The sequence below is a fragment of the Armigeres subalbatus genome, chromosome 2 (genome assembly GCF_024139115.2).
Source record: "Armigeres subalbatus isolate Guangzhou_Male chromosome 2, GZ_Asu_2, whole genome shotgun sequence".
NCBI lineage: Eukaryota > Metazoa > Arthropoda > Insecta > Diptera > Culicidae > Armigeres > Armigeres subalbatus.
In genome coordinates, this window is record NC_085140.1 from 111,277,456 (window position 1) to 111,299,351 (window position 21,896).

The following is a 21,896-nucleotide window of genomic DNA, read 5'->3' on the forward strand; positions in this document are numbered from 1 at the left end:
TTTCCTTCCACTCCTCCGGTAGCTGTTCAGTTTCCCAGATTCTAACTATCAATTTGTGCAGGCAAGTGGCCAGCTTTTCCGGGCCCATCTTGATGAGCTCAGCTCTGATACCATCCTTACACGACATTTGCTCACTACCGCAATCTGGTTTGTGATTTGCCCGACTAACTGAAATCAACAGATGTCGTTAGTGTTTGAACGACTATGAACCTGATAAGTAAAATTTACATTCAATGTTCAATGTGTTATGTCTGTTTGTCTGTGTTGTTATTGTTGCAGACTGAGAGGTATATATACCTCTATGAAATAGATTTTAAGAAAAGTTTCATCGAATAAACAATTTGTTTTCCTTTCGCGAGTAGAAATAATCCATGTACCGTGTTTCGCTCATTTGTATTGGGCTTTTGTTTTAGTGACAATGCTTATTTAAACACTGTTAGTGGACAAACAAACATATACCAAATTGTTATCATATGCAAAGTCATTACAAGCTTCAACATTTTGCGCTGCAAGTGCTGGAAGCGTTTGCTAACAAATACAAAAGTAAAAGCGTTGCTAAATCGTTTGGAAAATTATAGGATCTCTAGTAGTAAGCACTCCCTCTAGGAACACGAAATCAGACATGTACTCTATTAATTAATTACCTGTTCTATGATTAAATATACATTTTATCTTACTGTGCTCCACATTCATAAAAGCTTGAAACAAAACTTCAAGAATGAAAAGTCTGCCTGACATTTTCTGTGCTTTTTCTCTTGCAAGTTTAGTTGCACGCTTGGTTGCATGCAACAATCCGGCTACAACCAAACACCACTTTTTAGTAGTGTGCGTGAAAGGGTGCAATATTTTGGTTTTCCTTCCATCACGAAAAGACGTCTCGCTCCGAAGATGTGCAACGCGTAATTTTGCACCAGCCCAGTGTTTGGTAAAATTGACGAAAAAGGAACGAAACGAGCACCCGCCATACAAATTTTCCCTCAGTCGCCCCGGAATAATATGGCCATATCGTTGTTCCAGTGGAATCAAGTCGTTAAAATTGGAGGCTCCCGTGAAAAGTGGTCCCCTTTGGTGATTGTGATCCGCTACTCCGACCGTGAACTAGGCAGCGACTATTGATAGACCTCTCACCGGATACTGTGCGATAGAAAATTTTCAAGGTCACCTGCGGCGGCGACAGCAAACGCAAATCGAACGGACCGAATGGATTCAACCGGAGACGCCGGCAAAGAGGACGACGATGAGAGTTCTTCCTCCTCGCCGTCGGACGAGGTGTCAGTGGGAAAAGAAAGCGGCTCCGAAACTATCCAGTCGGCGCTGGACGAATTTCGCGTAAAATGGAAGCAGGAGTTGCGGAAAGATGGCAGCCCCAGTGGAAGTAGCTCGCCGCATAGGGAGAAACCTCGGCCATCCGGTGGCAATGCGGGATTGGAGAATGAAAAGGAGAATGTGTCGATTGAGCAGCAGGCGCGAGCTTTATTCCTGCAAGGGTCTGAGTTGGAGCGTGTAGGTTGGTATGAATAGGCGATGGGCGGAAGAAAGCGGGATTATATTGCGATTTGGGCGAATATGATTTTATAATATGTCGATTCATTAGAGGATCTGTTGTCTGGTAGAAAAAGTCTTGTTTTGTCGAATACATATCGTAATTTTCTCAGGAACTGCTTCATCATTTGCTTCCCAATGTTTGCATCATTATGTACGCCCAAATCGCAAAGAGGTCTCGCTACGATGTAAATTTCTTAAAAATGTTTTTTTGATTTTTTATCACTGGGAATTTTAGTTCTAGACTAGTTTCCTTTACAAGGAATTACGTTTTTCATTCTATAAAGATGCATGATAAAGAATATAATGACAGTAGTATAATCAATTTGGCAAATTATTTGAGTGTTTATAATATCCACCCACAATCAAACAGAAATCTTACTTCTCTTCAAAAAGCATTCTAATCTTTCTGATGGACAACTCGGATTGATTTATAAGAAGCGATATACTAACGACGTATGGATTTAGTTAGATTTTTTTCTCTTAGGTATACCCTCTCTAAATCCTTTGATTTTTAATCAATAAAAAATTCATCACACTCTCCAACTCCTTCCGTATAATTAGTGCATAGCCCCTGAAAGAGAAACAGAACTGTGACGAGCAGATAACGTTCTACACAGTTCAGTGTGTCGTTCATCTAAAATAATATTATGTATTGCAATGTTCAGTTAAATCACCGTTTGATAAGATAACTGACGGCATTTGTTAACCCGCAAAACTGATTTGGTGCATATAGTGCTCAACACTTGAATTATCAATCATTATCGATGACTTCACATGGTATTTCGTCATATTGTGAGAGAGGAATAGGAAGAGTCCACGCACAGATTATTTAAAAATTAAGGTGGGTTCAGAGTAGGTTTGTATCTTTATACAAAAATATGTCCGATCAAAAATGCCGAAATGGTTGATGATATCTCAATTTATTTCTGGCAGTTGGAACATTCAGAACCATAACCCTCCTTCTTACAGGCAAGGTCTTCGAAGCGATGCGCCTCTACCGCAAGGCAGTCCAGTTGGTACCAGATATCGAGTTCAAAATCTACGACATCGCAAAGCAGCAGGACCACGCAACCGCCGGCATGAACTTGGAAATGGAGCAGCTGTCCAACGAGTTGATGCAAGCGAGTTTGGAAGACGACGAAAATTTGGAAAACGTCGATCTGGTGCTGCGCTTCCAGTCTCTGCTGGCCAAATCGGGTAAGCTGTTCGAAAGTGCTTCGGCGGCGGACAAGATGCTGATTGTAACATCGGCCCACTTTTCGGACCTACCGATGGAGGTCATTCTCTATATCCTGCGGTGGGTCGTGTCCAGCGAGCTCGATCTCAAATCGATGGAACGATTCGCGAGGGTTTGTCGAGGATTTTATTTGCTGGCAAGAGATTCCGAGATTTGGAAGCGGGCTTGTGTAAGGTAATTGATATATGGTTTATCGTCTGTTAAACGTACGTAGATAATGAAATTTGTTTTGTTTTTTTTTTAGAATATGGGGCGTCAATGTTGGTCACCTGAAGGGGTCACCTTTCGGAACCTGGCGCGAGATGTACATCAATCGCCCAAGGGTGCACTTCCACGGATGTTATATCAGCCGAACAAGCTATCTGCGTTACGGTGAGAACAGCTTCCAGGATCAGTTTTACCGACCGGTTCAGCTGGTGGAGTACTATCGTTACTGTCGGTTCTTTGCCGATGGGAAGGTGTTGATGCTCACCAGCGCAGATGAACCGCAGGCTTGTGTCGGGAAGCTCAAGAACCGTTACGCACAGCAAGCCGAGATTCTTCACGGACACTACAGGTAAAACATTGTTTGATTAGAAATTTCTACTAATATGTCATAATTTGCTTGCAGATTACACAATGATGAAGTGATTATTGCTATACAACGCAATCGATCGAACGTTCAAAGTCAACGTCCGGGACGTAAGAAAGAAATTGCCGGAGAATACGGTCAGCAAACATTTTATCTTGAATTGAATATCGTAAGCACCGCAAAGCGAGCTTACTCACAGTTGCACTGGAAGCAGTATTCAGTAAGTATCCGATGAACACTGCCGATGATGGTTGGTAGATCCTCTTATTGTTTATTTGGTTTCACTTTTTTTCCGCTTTCGAAAGTGCTAGTGCTACGATTTAGGGAAGATTTCGCGTCGGTAATACCATTTGCGTGTACCTATTACCTGTAAGGCCAAGCGAGGCACGTGGTGCAAATAAGAGTGTTTTAATAGTTTACGAGGTGCCAGAATGAAAAACAATGATTTTTCAAAATTAAGTTTTTACAGCAACTCCTCGTGGTGCTGGCCGGGATACGAGCAACCAAGCTGGAGTGTGAGAGCTTTCGAGCTTCCTTAATGCCGCCTACAAAGTGATATCCCAGATCATCTTTCGTCGTCTGTCACCAATAGTGAATGAGTTTGTGGGAAGTTATCAAGCCGGCTTCGTTGACGGCCGCTCACTGTACGGCAAATCCTTTAATAATGCCGTGAATACCAGGTTCCAATGCATCATTTGTTTATTGATTTCAATGCGGCATACAACAGAAAAAAAGCAACACGAAGAGAGCGTGATAGCTGAAGCACAGGAGAACATGTATAGAAACGATATGCGGAGGTTTTACGCAACTGTCAATGGCGCGCGGCATAAGACTGCGCCAGTGCCCGCCATGCGCAATGACCGAGAGGGGAATTTGCTGACAGACAAGATTATGGTGGCATTCTGGTGGAAGGAGCTATTCGAAGATTTGTTGAACGGTGAAAATGAAGGTGTATTAAGGAGCAGGATGGACATAGTCATATAGCGACGGTCAAGCTGTGGAACCACCAACGCTGGACGAGGTTAAGAAGGCTCTAAACGAGCTGAAAAACAGTAAAGCTGCTGGGAAGGACGAGATCCCGGTCGAGCTACTCAAACACGGAAGTGAGCAGCTGCATCAATCAATCCACCACATTATCCAAAAAATATGGGAGGATGAAGAAGCCTGCCGGCTGGTTGAATGGCCTCATATGACCAATCTATAAGAAAGAGCACAGATAAGAGTGTGCCAATTACAGAGGGATCACCCTTCTGAACTCGACGTACAAAATCCTGTCGCGTATCCTGTTTAACAGACTGAGACCGCTTGAGGAGCCCTTCGTCGGCGAATACCAGGCAGGTTTTCGTGAGAGCCCATCAGCCGATGCTTAACCTGTGGATGATCCTTGATAAATTCCGGGAGTACAACTCGCAGACTCACCATCTGTTCATTGATTTCAAAGCAGTCAGTGTACGATTCAGTGAAGAGAAATTGAAGAAATATTGTGAATCGCATAAAATACTGCAGACTCCAGTGGGCTGGTCACTTAGTGCGAATGTCGGAAGAAAGAATAACGAAATCACACCAAAATCATCACAAACAGAGAACCAGATAGGGGCCGGCGACTTCATGGAAGGCCACGAACACGCTGGCTGCACGTGGTGGAATCAGACCTGGGGACCCTGAACGTTCAGGGAAACTGGTAGAACATCGCCCATGACCGACGATTATGGAGCTCTACAATACGCCAGGCACAGGTGTATCGACGCTGTACCCAACCAGGTATCCAGGTAGGTATACGACAGTACAGACCTGTGATCAGTGGAGCTATGGAAAATTGTGGACGAAAACAGCTTCCCTGGGAAGCTTACCGGACTGATTAAAGCAACCGTGAATAGTGTACTAAACTGTGTGAAGATACCGGGCGAACACATAAGTTCGTTCGAATCGCGCCGGGAACTAAAACAAAGTAATGGACGTGCCAGTTGTTCAACATTGCGCTAGAAGGTGTCATGCGGAGAGCCGGGGCGTAGCAGTGTACGATTTTTATTAGATCCAGTCAATTTATTTGTTTCGCGGGTGACATGGACATTGAAGGCCGAACATTTGCAAAGGCAAAAAATTTGCAAAGGCTGTGTACACCCGCCTGAAACGTGGAGCAACAAAAGTTGGACTGGTGATGAATGCATCGAAGACAGTGCTGCTTTAGTCGTGATAGGCAACAGACGTGTCGCAACAAAGTGTATAGAGGCATTTTTCCTTTGTTTCAATCGAAAGCTAATTGTATCGCGTCGGTTAAATTATGGCTAACGAGGTCGTCAATTATCGTCGCCGAAGGCAATATCCCGCATCGTCATCGGGACCATTTCTTGTAATTGGCGAATGCAAGGATGGGTCCAATTTGGCACCGTCGACAATCTCAAGAAAGATCAATAGGGGATCAATATGTGAAATCAACTCCATTGTCGAAGCGTCGTGTTAAAATTTTATTGGCATCGGCTCATGCAGCGAATATGTTGGTGTCGGAAAATTTCCCGAACATATGTTTTTCCATTCCCCAACGTCTTGTGGAGACACTAGGAGTTGGACATGTGGAACTAGAAGTGGATGACGACGAGCTTCAGACAGCTATATCTTTTGAAAAAACCAAAGTTATGCAAGACAATAACCCTGCTGGCATTGAAATTCGTCGCATTACGAAGCACGTCGGTGAAGGAAGAGAACGTTTGGCTACTATTATCGTTATGCAACGTACACACCAGTCAAGCAGTTTGACGAACATTGACTCCGCCCCCAAGAAAACGCTTCGGTTGCTGCTTTGTTCGAACGTGTGTGAAGTTGTTCGAACAACCATTTGACAGTTGGCGGCTCGGTTGGAAAAAATTAAAACGGTTTGATTTTGGTTTGAGTTGTCGGGGGTGGAGTCAAGGTTTGCCGAACATGTTTGAGCATTTGTAGTGAACAGCCTTCGGATTTTTCACTCACTCACGCGACAACAGATCGCTCCACCATCCATTTTATCCGGATAAATTACAGCGCGATAAACTCCGGCACAAGCGATGGTGCGAAAAATTGTTATTCCTCTTCCCGTGTTTCGCGAAATAAATGCTGCTTACTTTGCCGCTCCAGACTGATTGAATCTGACGATGCGCCACGATATTTAGAAGGTTCAATACCGTAGTTTTTCTTTCTTCCATTCAGTTCATGTTATGGCATGGTTATAGTGGGCGCTCTAAACATTTCCAAATTGTTTTGGGTTCGAATCCTGTCACGATCCTTAATATTTGTAAATATGCTTGTAAAATTTATCTAGACAAACGACGAGAAGGAAAAATTGGTTGATCACAATTAAATTATCCGGCGAGCCCCTACGCTCACGAACTAATCACCCGTCATTCTATCCGGATAAACATGTTGTGTGAGCTGAGAATACTTCCTCACAGGGGAACATGAAAAATCACACTCCGCCAAAGGGATTATTCCTAGGTTTTTATTCATATGAGTGAGAATTCCGAAGCCTGGTAGTGAAGTTGCACAAACCCCCATATATTTTTTGATGGTTGGTGCTCAAGTTGGCGCTTCGGTCGTTCGTGTGTGATATTGTTGGTCGAATAAATTTATTGTTCGTGTCGCTGTTGGTAAAACTTGATGGATGTTTGAATAAACGAAAAGTGGAGTCAATGTTGGTCAAACTGCTTGACCGTGTGTACGTTCCATTACGTTTGCAGGGCAAACACTACCTACACATATCGAGATAAACAGAGTGCTCTACCCAATTAAGCAATATGTGTATTGGTTACGGGGAAAAAAATTGTAAAAGCAAAGTTCGGTGCAACAGATGTACCGAATCTGATGTTAGTGCTGAATCGGAACATGGATGTGACGTTGGGAATCCCAAATGTGTAAACTGTAACGGAAATCATTCAGCGAATGACACTAAGAACTTCCCGTATGCAGCTAGTCGTCGTGAAGCGGATCGTAAAAGAAACGAGACACATTCTCAAGGACCTAAGGATTGGTTTTCTTCTATGACTACTGCATCTAACCCGATTAGTATTCCTATCATCGTTACACAAGCATCTTTAGACGACAGTCAAGAGGGAAATGAATCAACTTTCTCCGGCTCCAAGCGAGCGTCGGCGTCCGTCTACCAGCTTGGAGGAGGAGTGTCCTACTCTGGAACTATACGTAGAAAGCAGTGTGCGCTCAGTCGTGGAGGAAGCCTTCAAATCTCAAGAAGTAATTGAAGTGGTCGAAGATATTATCGGAGCGTCGGCAGAAGAAAAAGCAGAAGCTAGATTGCTAGCTACTATCAGCGATATCGTGAGCCAGATGGTGCAAATCCTCATGAGTTCCTTACGATTATAATGAAGCGCCATCGGCAGCCCAACTCAAGTGATGCCTCTACAAATCCTGCAATGGAATTGTAGAGGAGTAAGCAGTAAACAAGCAAATATTATCCATCTAATCAACACACTCCACTCCTCGGTCAGCTGCTTATATGAAACCCACCTTGGTGCTCAAACAAGTTTCGTCATCCCAGAATTCTATACTGGCTGCTGCAAGACAGGAATTGGACCCTAAAGAATTGACGCTTCCTATATTCGACGGCATCGTGGGGAAATGCTCGCCATAATCAGAGAGAGAATTATTTACACGCCGCTTTAGATTACTCCGATCTGGTAATACTCAATGATGGTAGCATCACAAGGTTCAACCCTCCTAGTGCAATAGACATCACCTTAATATCCTCTGCAATTAGTCTTCTGTTCAATTGGGAGGTGCTGGAGGATCCTCATGGCAGTGACCATCTACCTATTTCCTGTGGAACTCTAATGACAATTGCTGAAACAAGAACGACCGGAATAAACTATAAAAAGGTGCATTGGGAGATGTTCTCGTATACAGCAGCAGAAGCATTGGACGGATTAAATGAAGAAATGACATACGAAGAATTTTTCGAAATATTACGGATCGCATTGGCGCATGCTTCGCCTCCACCACGACAAGCAAGGCTTCCCAAAGTTCCTCAACCGTTTTGGGATAGGGAGCTCAGCGGTGCATTGGATGTTTCAATATCTAAGTTCAAAATCTGGCGACGTACACTTGAATATGAGAAATATTGTGATTACATGGACGCGGAAAGGCACTTTAAACGGATGGTCAAAGTAAAAAAAAGAGAATCCTGGAAGAAGTACTGCGATGTGTATGAATTCCCAATCATCGGTTGCGTCTCTCTGGTCCCTGGCAAGAAAATTCAAGGGCACTGGAAATAATCAACAACTTCGGAATAATCAACAAGCTAGTTTATTGTTAGATAAGTTGGCACCTGCATCTACAGCGGAAAGCGAAATTTACTTTCCGGCCTGTAATTGTGGTGAACACTACTGTTACGCGCGCGAATTGCCTCCCTGTGCGAAGGTCCAGGGTGAACGAGACTTTCCTTACACGCAACGGGGTATTAGCAAAAGACTTGTGCCGAAGCGGACCAACTCTAATAGATTTCACTCGGGATTCTCGATCCTTGCTAGTTGCCTTGCTCTGAAAGCCTATGCGATGGAATCAAGAAGAGAGTTTCATCTACTCGAGACTGAACTACCATGTGGAAATACTTTCCTTCCTAATCTTCCCGCTAGTATACTTTTGCTCAGAAAGTCTATGCTGCAGAAGAGTGGAAATCAGTGTTTTCCTTACTGGATGCCAGGATTTTTCGGTCTTAACCAACAGACAGCCGTCTTTAGACTAAAACGAAAACTTCAATCTTTATTGATACTGCAGGGTATATATACATAATTTTTGCTTATTCTACATTTTACAATTTTTGGTTATTGCCGTTCTGCCCGCGCCCATCAATCCGCCGTATGGGCTTGATGCGCGCGTTCAGAACGTGGTGCTGCTGAGTCTAGCACAAACAAATCGCCCTGACCTATGCTGGAAGTGCACTGCACTGCGGCGCACACGTAATTAATTATGTGCGGACGGGTCGCTGTAGGAATCATTTTCATTGTTTTGGGTACATCGGCGCGCGCCAGCGCCGTTCGTTTGGGATCAAATTCTGTTGTGATTGTCGCGTCGGTAACAACTACAATCGTTCATATTTCACATTACTGGATTTTGAGTCAGTTATATGCAAGAGTAAGCCTACAGCAGCCGGAGTAGATGGTATTAATTATTCAGTGATTCAAAGGTTACCTCCGATAGCTAAACGTGTGTTAGTAAGAATATACAATTGCATTTTCGAAGCCGGTATCATTCCCGATGATTGGAAAACTTCCCAGGTAGTGCCAATTCTTAAGCCCGGGAAATCCCCTACAGATGCTGACTCATATCGACCCATTTCTCTTGCGTCGTGTCTGCGTAAAAGCTATGAGGATATGCTGAAGGAAAGAATCGAATGGTTTCTTGAACATCATAAGCTTCTACCAGAAGAAATATGCGGTTTCAGAAAGGGTAAAGGGACTTTGGATGCACTCCATTTGCTCATCGACGAAGCCCAAAGTGCACTGGAAAGTAGACAATATGTAGTAGCCTGCAGTATTGACATTCAAGGAGCCTACGATAATGTACACATAGCCTCCTTAGTGGTCCAAATGAAAAACATCGGAATTACTGATTGCCTCATCAAATCCGTTTATAATCTGTTCATAGAACGTCGCCTGACGATCAATCTAGGAAGCAATCTTGTAGTCAAACGTACAACGTGGAAAGGTCTGCCACAAGGGTCACCGCTAAGTCCAATGTGCTTCAATCTTCTAATTCATAGGCTTTTTCGGTCGTCGGACAACTGGTGGATTTCGCAGATGATATAACAATAGCATCTCGTGGATCTAACGTTGCTAATAGCGTTAACAAAACCCAAGAAGCAGTAAATACGATGGTGCAAAAAAAAAACAATTTAGGATTGCAAATATCTCCCACCAAATGCGCTGCAATGATTTTTTTCCAAAAGATCAGTGGAACATGTGCTTCACATAAGGATCGAGGACAAACTTATTGAATACAGTCGTTCGATGAAACTATCAGGACTAAATCTTACCTCCAAATTATACTGGGGTGAACATTTCTCCTACTCCTACATCAAACATCGTGCGCACCTGATCGTGAACTTCATAAAATTAGTCGCAGGCCAATCATGGGGTGCGGATCCGGAAGCTCTTCTAACTATCTACAAATCATGTGTGAGACCTATTCTAGAGTATGCGTCCATCTTCTTCTGTGGTGTTCCTGCCAGTGAAGCAATAATCTTGGATCGAATACAATGGAAATGCATACGGATTGTCCTTGGTTCTACGAAAACAACCTATTGCCACCTCTAGAAATCAGAAGAGAAACGGCAGCTATGAAATTCGTCGAGAGAAGGTATTCCTACAAATGGTGGAACGAAAAGTATGTGAAGGCTACAGTGAATGGAGCTACACCCACCTGGATTCGAAGAAGCATTCTGCAATATTCATCCTACACTGGCAGACATCTGGAAATGTTCGACGTGTTGCCATGTTTCGAGTTTGGATTAACTACGAAGCAGAAAATACTTGCAGTTGACCAAACAGCATCTACAGAATTGGAAAAAAAATCAATCTTTGAGGGCCTATGAAGTCATAAAGAGGGTTCTTACAGACCGTTATCCCAACACAGCGCATCTAGCCACGGATGGATCGAAAACAATCAGTGGCACTGCTTTTGCAGTATGTAGTAGATGGTGACGGTCACCCTGTTAGTAAAATCAAACTATCTAATCAAATGTCGGTCTTCAATGCTGAACTACTAGCGCTCCGGAAAGTTACACAAATCATTGCTTCTCGTTCACGGGCGGATTATGTAGTGCTTACAGATAGTCTAAGTAGCCTCGTATCCCTTAGTAGTACAAAAACTACTTCTCGCCTACCTACAGTGTGGTTTGAAATAAAAATGATAGTGCAGTGCATAGAAGAAAAAGGATCTAAAATTACTTTTCTCTAGGTGCCGTCCCACCGTGGTATCCAACTCAATGAAGCAGCGGATATTGCAGCGAAAGAGGCATGTCAATCTGGTGGGTTGGATTATTATCGATTCACCTGTTTGGATATAGTGTTTCCAACACGGTTGAGAGCAATGAACGCATGGCAAACCCAGTGGAACTTAGGTACCAAAGAAAGATTTTGCAGCAGGGTCCTCCCAAGAGTTTCAATGGAGGCTTGTTTCAAACATTCGTGTTTTTCACGGAGAGAAATAGTTATAGCTTCCAATCTCTTAAGCACAGAGAAACAGACGTCTAACTCATCACATGTTCCATCGTTCACCTTTTTAACGGTGAATTCAATTTTCTGTAGGTGGTCAATCGGCCACCGATGACGCTTCCATCGATTTTGCTTGTGTTTGACGTTTACACACTACCGCCATCTGGTTGCCGCTCAACCAAACAGTAAATTTAGAATAAGGGACCGACTGTTTACACAGGATTTTGTTTTTACACGATTTTTTTTCGCTCGTATTTTTAATCGTGTGACTTCAATTTGCCACCAAACTCTTCGCAACATGTTTCAAAAAATCCAGAATAAATCAAAGAAAAATCACATGATAATTAATATACGTTAAACATTTAGGATGAGTGAAAAATTGAGAAAATGTAAATCGCGTAAAAACAAAATCCAGTGTACTTCGATGACATTTACTTCCCGGGCGCAGCAGCCGTAAAAAGTGTAGACAACAACCTTCCGTGCACCATGTTTACGGTACTCGTCACTGAGTGGCGATACCGGCGTTTCTATCTGTGTTGTTAAGCCTGCTACTCTATGTTCTGAGATTTTCACAATTTTCACCATGAGCTCATGGAAGAATGGTAGTTGGAAATCGATAAAATGTATGGGAAAATCAAGTATTTTGCAAATTTATGGAAAATGGTGGTGTTTTAGAATAAAGTAGTGATAAGGAATGAAGTATGAGGTGAAAACATTATCTCCTGCACTTAGTTTGCACTGATTAGTAGTCTCATAGTGATGAAATTTCGATTTTACTACCATTGAAAAAACGCCATCTCTTGCATTAATCGTTTTGACTGGTACCTTATTGGGCGATAATGATTTCGTGACGATGATTTTGATTGCATTTCCTTCTAAGTGAGACGTCTGTTTCTCTGTGTCTTAAGCAACCACTCCAGATTACCGTCCCATCTAAAAAGGAACAATATTGTTGAGGATGATATTTGTTCTTATGGAGAAACCGTAGCAACGCCTAATCATCTTCTGTTCGATTGCATCAATTACGAGGTACAGCGACAAACACTATATGCCAATATGTCATGGAAGGAGTTTATCCGGATCTCGAGTTGATTCTGAAAAGCGGAAATTTAAAAGTGCTCAAAAGTATAGCAAATTTCTTTATCGATTGTGAAATTGAATTGTAAGCAATAAAATTGAAAATGTATTAGATTTTCTCACGAAGTATGTTTAAAAAAATGGAAACAAGAGGCCAAAGTAAATTGAATAAAAAAAATGCATCGAAGACAAAATACCTGCTTGTGGGCGGAACCGAGCCCGCTAATGAACTGTGTTACGATAGATGGATATATGTTCGAGGTGGTCGATGAATTCGTCAACCTTGGATCCTTGCTAACGCTGATAATAATATTAGTCGTGAAATACGAAGGCGCATCATCATGGAAGTCGGGCCTACTACGGGCTCCAGAAGAAACTGCCGTGAAAAAAGATTCACCACCACACCGGTCCTCTACGGACATGAAACTTAGACCATGCTCGAGGAGGACCATCTTTCGAGGTGTGCAAGAAAACGGTGTGCGGCGTTGATTTTAATATAGGAGGCACGCATGAAACACGCGGGATCGACGAAAATTGAAAAACGAAAAACGAAAAGTTATTTTAATAAGGCTTAATTATTTTTATTATTTAGACATCAAGTTAGGAGCTTGTTTTCAATATCACATAACGCAAGAGAGCGTGTAAACTCTGCGTTTTGTAGTATAGACAAAACATCCTCCAATCGGCAAATTACGATAATCGTATTCCAAATTACATTCTTTTGTTTACATGTTTTCAACTTTCATTGCAGATGGTACAGTTGCGTAATAACCAAGAGAAAACGACGGTCTTCGAACTGGCGCCCAACAAATATCCAGCGCTGTACTTTTCACGTGTTAAGAGCTACCACCAAGAATCAGAAGGTCCTCTCAAGTGAAGATGTCTCTTGTAATCCGTTTTATCCCATTTTCTGGGTAGCTTACCAAAACTGAGGTAGGTAACTATTAAAAGTTGTTTCTTAATCTGGCATAATTGATTTATTTCCACATAAAAAGTTGCTGTGCTACTTATTACACTGAAACAAAATAACACAGTGAAAGTGTTTTAAAACTATACACAATATAATCCAATCGTACTTATTTAACTAATTTAGGATCGAAAGAAAGCCTTAAAATAATATAAAATAGGAACTGGAACACTATAATAGTGATGTTAAACACCTTTTCCTGAAAGGGTTTTTTTACGTGTTCACTTCCTATGTGCATTTTAAGAGTTGATGTTCACGTATCGGGTTTTTAAGCTGCGTGCACGCCGCGTCCATGCAAGGTACGCAACTTGTAAAAACGCTACGTGGACATCGGCCCTAAGAACTAATTGTTTTGCCCGTTCACTTGTTACGTTAAGTTGTAGAGTGCGGATAGTCAGGGTTTTGATTTATGTTGAAATTATACCTCTATAGTACGTAATTTGTGAACGGACTTTTTTATCGACGTATATTCCCAACGAACGAAGTGTCGTGACGGGGTTTGTCTTAGATATTAAGCCAAAAAATACTTTTAAAACATCATATGCTCAGTACAACTTTACAAAGGAATGTCGTAACATGAAAGGCTGTTATATTTCGCGACACTGGATCGCAACACAGAAAATAAGGTCCTCTAAGCATTTGGATTCTTTTTCATAAGGTCAATATCGGCGGCCATCATATCGGCAACCAGCTGCAAAAATGTCACCTTCGGCACCCATCCAAGTTCCCGTTTGGCCTTACTGGCATCACCCAGCAAGAAATCTACCTCCGTCGGGCGGAAAAACTTCGGGTTGATTCGGATGCGAATAGTGTCGGTTCCTTTTTCTACCCCCACCTCCTCCAATCCCGTTCCTCGCCACTCGATCTCACGGCCAATATGTTTGAACGATTCTTCCACGAATTCTCTCACCGAGTGACACTCCCCCGTAGCAATCACATAGTCCTGCGGTTGCTCTTGCTGTAACATCATCCACATAGCCTCCACGTAGTCCTGTGCGTGGCCCCAGTCGCGCTTTGAATCCAAATTACCCAACTCCAAACACTCCATCTGATTCAGGGATATCTTCGCAACCGATCGGGTAATTTTTCTTGTGACAAAATTCTCTCCTCGTCGGGGCGATTCGTGATTAAACAGGATACCATTGCAGGCAAACATATCGTAAGCTTCCCGATAGTTGATCACAATCCAGTATCCGTACATCTTGGCGCAGGCATACGGGGACCGCGGATAAAATGGGGTCTTTTCATTCTGCGGAGTTTCCACCACTTTCCCGTACAGTTCAGAGGTACTGGCCTGGTAAAATCTAACTGCCTTTTCCAGCCCACAAGTTCGAATTGCATCCAACAATCTTAACGTACCCACAGCATCCACTTCCGCCGTGTACTCGCTGAGATCAAATGACACCTTGACGTGGCTTTGAGCGGCCAGGTTGTATATTTCCGTAGGACGTACGCTGGATATGATCTTAACCAGGCAACTACTGTCCGTCATGTCACCATAATGCAGCTTCATTTTTCCCTGTTTGTGGCTATGCGGATCCGCATACAGGTGCTCAATCCTCGAGGTGTTGAAAGTACTTGCCCGTCGTATAATGCCGTGAACTTCATATTCTTTCTTTAATAGGAACTCCGCCAGGTAGGATCCATCCTAGAAAAGAAAAATAAACACGAAAGTGAAATTCTTTTTTTTTCTAATTGATTGATCACTGATTGAAATGAAATAATTACCTGCCCAGTTATGCCGGTAATCAGCGCTACCCGGCGATTTGGGTCCGACGAACTGTTACCTTCCGAATCAGTTGCCAAGTGGTTCTCGAGCGAAAGTTTTCGCTTCCGGATTGAACCATTCTCGAGGGACATTGCAGTAGATGGGATTTTGTTGCTTCAATTGGCGCAAAATCTGATTTCATAAAATAAAAGCTCTTCCCAAAAAGATAACAGCTGTATGAATAAAAACTGTATGGTTGACGTGTTATTTACACCTCCTATTTATTTACACTTTCTTCTTCTTCTTCTTCTTCATTCTATGTTGTGATGGGACCGGTGACAGAGACCATATGCCCAGTGAGTTTGGATGTTTGCGTGTTTTGTTGATGTCTCGCAGTCGGGCATCGTCCGTTATTGGGCACAAACATCAGCACCCGTGGGATTGTTTATAACTCCTTTTTCACTTCGTTTAGAAAGTTGACGACGTCTCGGAAAGTGTTCATATCATTTGTTTTGAAGAGGTCAATTAGCGTCCAGAATCTACCGTCGAAATTGTACTTCGAGCGGGTTATGGCGTATTTATTGCAGTGCAAAATAACATGATCGGCTGTGTCTATGGTCAGGCACACCTCACAGTCTGGATCTTCGACAATCTTCATTGTTGCTAGCCAGTTATTAGCAAAGCTATGTCCGGCCATCAGACGATTTATGCATCGAACCTCTTTGTTGTTCAATGGTTTGTTTTTGTACCAGGGTGTGTCGTTAAAATGTGGCTGGATGGAGAAGAATTTTTTTTTTCCTCCGCGTGTGTGGTATACCAGTCATTGGTGTTCTTTATTCACCTTTGGTTGAAAATATTGAGTGCATCTTTTATAAATATTCCATTTTCCAGGATGAGGTTCGAGTTGATTCTTGCCTTAGCTAGTTCGTCAGCCATCTCATTACCCTTGATAGAGATGTGACTTGGTATCCATTGAACGGTCACCTTTAGTGTTGTTGCCTTCTCAATTATCTCTTGGATCATTATGTTACGTCTCTCACCTGGCTGTGCACCTTCAATCAGCTGGCACGATGAATTTACACTTTCTGTCTCCTTTGTTATCAACGATCAGTGACAGTTGTTATCTCCATCAGTTCGTGTGTTGATTTCTCTTTTTTGCACCCAGAGAAAAATATTGCCGGCATACACGGGTACACAGGTAGATCAAACAACCCAAATTTTGAGTTGAGTTGTTGATCTGGCATCTCTTTCATTCCATCCTTTTGATCTGGGTGGTGCGGATAGAAACGATTTGGTTGTCAAACTGAAGCCAAAATGTTCTATTGTGCCGGAGCCAAACATTGAAGATTGTGGTTATGTTCGTTTTAGATCTTATATTGAGCTGGGTGGTGCGGATAGAATCGATTTGGTTGTCAAACTGAAGCCAAAATTTTCTATTGTGCCGGAGCCAAACATTGAAGATTGTGGTTATGTTCGTTTCTGATTTAATATTGAGAAGTATTGTTATTATTTGGGGAAAAAATAAAATTAAACTTTGTTTGAGTTTTGTTTTCTTTGTACACTGACAAAAATCCAATCATATCCATTATGTGTGGCACACATAAATTTTAACTATAGCATTTCCCACATAACGGCTATGTGAATTTGCATAGCATATATGTGGAAACACACATAACCCTTATTAACTGATAACCTTTATGTGGATTCTCCTATAGCGGGTGGTTATTAACGCACACATAAAATTTATTTGTAAATTTCTTTAGATTTTTGCCATTAAAAATGTGTGGAATTTTATTAGTGTAACTAATATTCTCACATTATATTTCGAGTGGAAAATTGCGAGGGGCGATTCACTACTATCGAATGATGAATCAAAAATACGCTAATAAAAATAATGCATAAAAATACAAATAATGCAAAAAATCCAAATAATGCACGGAAATTCAATTATTGCATAAAAATACAAATAGTACAAATAAATACACATCATTACACGAAAAATTCAAACATCATATTTTAATGCAAATAATGCAAAAAATATAATCAAACGCATCTAATTACGGGTACAATCGTCATTACGCGAGAAAACGCACGTCACCGAGCACGCCACAAAGAAAATGAAAGTTTGGTAGCTGTTCGAGAGAATCCCCTTCATTTTCGCTTCATTAATTTCAAACCAATATTTGTTACGCACTTCGAGGATCTGCCAGTCCCTTGCTTTTCAAACAAACCACGTTTAAGATCAGGTGCAGTTCGCCGATTATCAACATCCGAGATTCAAAATGTCAAAAACATTGCATATGCGACTTTCGGATTTTTACCAAGACGTGATCATAAATATCGGTGCATCGCAGGGGGGTTCATATTTACCGTATTAACCCTCTCCCGCCCATGGTGTCTGTGGAGCACCATCAAATTTTGCACCTTCTAAACTTTATCGTTTGTTTCAACGACAAAAAGGAATATTTGACACACCTTTATGGTTCCATTAGACTGCAAATATAATCAATTTTGAATACAAATAGTGAAACTATTGAAAACAATCAAAATCATTTTTTTTTTCGTTTTCCACTAATTTTGGCTATGCCAAATAACTTTTGTTCTAGCATTTTTCTCAAAGATGATTCCTTCCTATTGAAATCTTTGAAAAAAGTCGTGGGCGGGAGAGCGTTAATTCGGTGAACATATTCAGGACTTAGGTTGAATTGAAAGTAATTGAGTGCATCGCTCCTCGATTTTCAATTACTTTCAACTGCAGATAATTTGCGCTAATAAATGTTATGAACTTTTCAAATGAAAAAAAATGCAAAAAAGCTAGCTAGCTAGCGGGTTTCTGTGATTTAAATGTTGTCCGCATACATCCAACTAGCCAAGGACAGTGATTCATGCTTTCGAACATAACTTCTTGTATAACAACGCAATATTCGAATCCGTAACAAGCCGGCCATAGTGGCACCACTATGAGACGAGCTCCGACCTCCAATGATCGTGTTTTATTTCCTTAGCACTGACCGGGCCACCACGGATTACTAAATATATTTTACCGATGATGGACTATGCGGTATTCGCATAATTGTGCGAGTCATTAGGAGGAAAGTCAGTTATTTGAAAGAGTTCAAGCCCAAGTTTTCCCCTCAGTGAAGCCTCTTACTCCTGTCGGGAACATTTTCAAGATGAAGTCCTGTCAAATGAGACTGCTTGAGCGTACTTGACGTTTCTCGGTCTACTCCAAGCAGCATTCTTAACCTCGTTATAAACATCTCAGTATTGCTTGAATTTCACATGTAATTTGCTGATCCATTAAAAAAGCATCTGGAACTGTAATAACAAATAAATTATAGAATAACATGGAATGGAATAACAAATGATATTTTGAAACGCATTTTCAGCCGAAAATTTAAAGTAAACAATGAAACGTCAAAACATACGAACATTTGATTTAAATAAATACATTTATTCGATAAAAATACACTAAAATACTAAATTACACGGAGAAATACATTAATTCACAAAATTACAATATTGCATACAATACATATAAATGCACGAAAAATACATCAATACGTGATCAAATACGCTGGCCTGAATCGAAAATACACAAGTGAATCGCCCCTCGGAAAATTGATAGGAATGCAAATAAAAAGCACTCGTTACGAAATTTCACGAGATTCAGCAGCTGATTGGAGCATGGATGTATGCAAACAATCGTAAAGTCATGTAGAGTCTAGCGCATTTGTGCGCCCTCATGCAGCGTGGAAAAAGAAATTCGAAGAGCGGGAAATGTTTGACAGCCAAGTAACTGCAAAATAATTTTGTTTATGGGAGTAATTTCAAAATATCCCTCTACTAGCTTGAGCGCAGAAAAGCGGCTCTATCCGCAGCACCCAGATATTGAGAAGTGTTGTTATTATTTGAGGAAAAAATAAAAATAAACTTAGTTTGAGTTTTGTATTCTTTGTAACAAATATATTCACATTATATTTCGAGTTGAAAATTAATAGGAATACAACTAAAAAGCATTCGTTACGAGATTTCACTGCTTCAGATTCAGACTCAGCAGCTGATTGGAGCAAGAATGTATGAAAAGCATCGTAAAGTCATGTAGAGTCTCGCGCATTTGTGCGCCTTCATGCAGCATGGAAAGAGAAATTCGAAGAGCGGGAAATGTTTGACAGCCGAGTAACTGCAAAATAATTTTGCTTATGGGATTGATTTCGCTTGAGAGCAGAAAAGCGGCTCTATCCGCAGCACCCATGTTGTTCTTTGTTCTCAAGGCAGGTTCAAAATCCTAATCAATAATACTTACTTACTTGTTAATTGTTGAAATTTCTGGTAAGCCTACCGGAAGCGCCGATAATAGAAGCGCCTGATGGTTCCTTATTCGTAATCATTCGGCCTGAGAAAACCAGATGCGATTTAAAATATTGCGCATAAGCCCCAAAATTTTATTCCCACCTTTGGGTTTCCGCGCCGAGCACTCAGCGCCAGACTCGGCGACAAGGAGATAGTCGTCAAGTTGGTACTCCTGATTTTTTGACAACTGATGTCGATTGGTTGTGTGAGTGCACCGGTGTCAAAAATAGAGCTTTTAGCTGAAAATTTAATTGTCAAATGCACATTTTGACAGTAATATAGATGTATGAGTGAATAAAATGTGCAAATGCTCTATCGCGGAAGCAGTCGCTGAAGACAAGTGTCAATGATTTCAGTAACGAAACGAAAAGTTTCAATGCAAAAAGCAATATCTACAAAGAGACAAAATATCCGGGAGTTTATCGTAGATTTTTTCTGGATATTCCTCCAGAAGTTCTTTTTATAATTTATCCACTGGAAATTCCTCCATCAGTTCCACTGGCAATTCCTTCAGAAGGGTTCTTTTGTAATACTTCCAGTGGTTCCTTCAGGAGTTTCTCTGAGCATTCCTCCAAGAGTTCCAATTGAAATTCATACCGATTTCTTGTGGCAAATTTTCATAAGGCGTTTGATTGAAAATCATACGTCCATTTTCCTCAGTGTTCCAGATAGAGCTTGAACTTTCGAATTTAAAGTATGTACCCCTGTGGTTTCAAGTTAGCGTGTATTGCGTAATTTGTGAATGGTCTCTGCTGATTTTGCCCTTTTTAATGACGGCGTTCAATGACAAAAGATAATAAATGATGAGAAGGATTTTTTTCTGTTTTTTTTCGGTTGAACGACGAGACAGTTTTTTTTAGGAAAAAGTCATTCCTTTCGCTTTCAGAAGTAATTAAAAATGGACTTGGAAATTGTACGAAATTCCTCTGAGGATGAGGATCCAGGTGAAACTATGATAAAAATAATTGAACGCGCAGAAGCTCTTCTAGCTTCATTGCCAAATCAAAGAGCGAAAGAAGCTGCAATAAACCAAAGAGTTTGTGGAATAAGAAAAGAATCTACAGTGCCATCCAACGTGAACACGTCGGGGCCGTCAGGTTCTTCAAAACCGAAACGGCGCCCCATCGAGACTGTCCATGATGACGATTGCATCATTGTCGAACCTGAGCCTGATGTGGAACCGAAGAAGGCAGCAAAGTTGGCGGCAGCGTCGTCTGTTTCCCAGTCTATGTCCCCAACGCCACCAAGCGTAGCTCCTCCGGGCGTGTCGGATGGCATTACCTGTCCCATTTGCTTCGAAAACGTGTTTCAAATGCAGGCAGCATCTACCATATGTGGCCATCTTTACTGCTACCAGTGCATTGCCATGGAAATTGAGGTACGCCCGAAGTGTCCGATTTGCTCCAGACCGCTGCAAGCACCGGATATTATCCAACTGTTTCGTAATTGATGATTCTATACACTAGAACCGGTATGTAATTATTATCAAGGCATTGTTGATGCTTTTCTGAGTTTATTTGATCATTCTTTAACTTGTTATTTGTTTTAATAAATGCGTCATCGAGTTATGAGTTCCTAGATTTAAATACCCGTCTTTGCCCCAATTTGTTATTTTGAGTCGATTTTTTTTTCATCTGATCCGTTCCTGTGTGACCACCCGAATGAGCATATTTATGAAACTTCCATAAAACCAGATAATTCTTAATACCTTCTCTCGTACAGCAAGGTGTAAGATAGGTCAGTACACATAATATAACATACAATGATGGTAAATAGGTATTGAATTGAAAATGGAACTAGTTTGATTAAATAAATGCGTTCATACAATATTCACATTTTATTATTACACGGTATTGTGTTAAGTTAATAATTCATTAGTTACGTATATCGACAAATAGGTACCATTTAATTTTTAGCACCGACTCCACAAGATTCTTAAATTTAGGTCATCCTGTCCAGAATGCTAATCAAACGTTTCTCGCGTTTTTCTCGTCTCTCCCGGCTGGCCATCAATACGCTATTGAACTTCCCAGCGATGTCACGTTTTTGCGCCTGCAATTGGCCTTCCAGTCGCCGATACTTGGCTGCCTTTGCGATACATTCTTCTGCACTCTCTTCAATTGCATTCAAACATTCAGTATATCGGTGTGCCATCTTATGGCATTTGTCTGCGAACTCGGCTATGTTGACGGTCGAATTCATAACGACATTAGTGGTGTCCAGCTCCTCTGCGTCTTCTACAT

General features: G+C 41.4%; 3 protein-coding genes across 3 annotated transcripts; 2 read left to right on the plus strand and 1 right to left on the minus strand.

Annotated features, from left to right (window-relative positions):
• Positions 1-845: 845 nt before the first annotated feature.
• LOC134210661 (F-box only protein 9) lies at positions 846-13,695 on the plus strand. Its single transcript, XM_062686838.1, has 5 exons — positions 846-1,507; positions 2,515-2,956; positions 3,027-3,338; positions 3,393-3,573; positions 13,377-13,695. The coding sequence occupies exons 1-5, from the start codon at positions 1,201-1,203 to the stop codon at positions 13,500-13,502; spliced, it is 1,368 nt and encodes a 455-aa protein (XP_062542822.1). The 5' UTR covers positions 846-1,200; the 3' UTR covers positions 13,503-13,695.
• On the minus strand, positions 13,577-15,627 carry LOC134210662 (GDP-mannose 4,6 dehydratase). Its single transcript, XM_062686839.1, has 2 exons — positions 15,321-15,627; positions 13,577-15,240 (listed from the first exon to the last, which is right to left on the minus strand). The coding sequence occupies exons 1-2, from the start codon at positions 15,450-15,452 to the stop codon at positions 14,224-14,226; spliced, it is 1,149 nt and encodes a 382-aa protein (XP_062542823.1). The 5' UTR covers positions 15,453-15,627; the 3' UTR covers positions 13,577-14,223.
• Positions 15,628-20,482: 4,855 nt separating this feature from the next.
• LOC134214944 (E3 ubiquitin-protein ligase NEURL1B-like) lies at positions 20,483-21,482 on the plus strand. Its single transcript, XM_062694218.1, has one exon. It carries the CDS (start codon positions 20,552-20,554, stop codon positions 21,101-21,103), a length of 552 nt encoding a protein of 183 aa, XP_062550202.1. The 5' UTR covers positions 20,483-20,551; the 3' UTR covers positions 21,104-21,482.
• Positions 21,483-21,896: the final 414 nt, after the last annotated feature.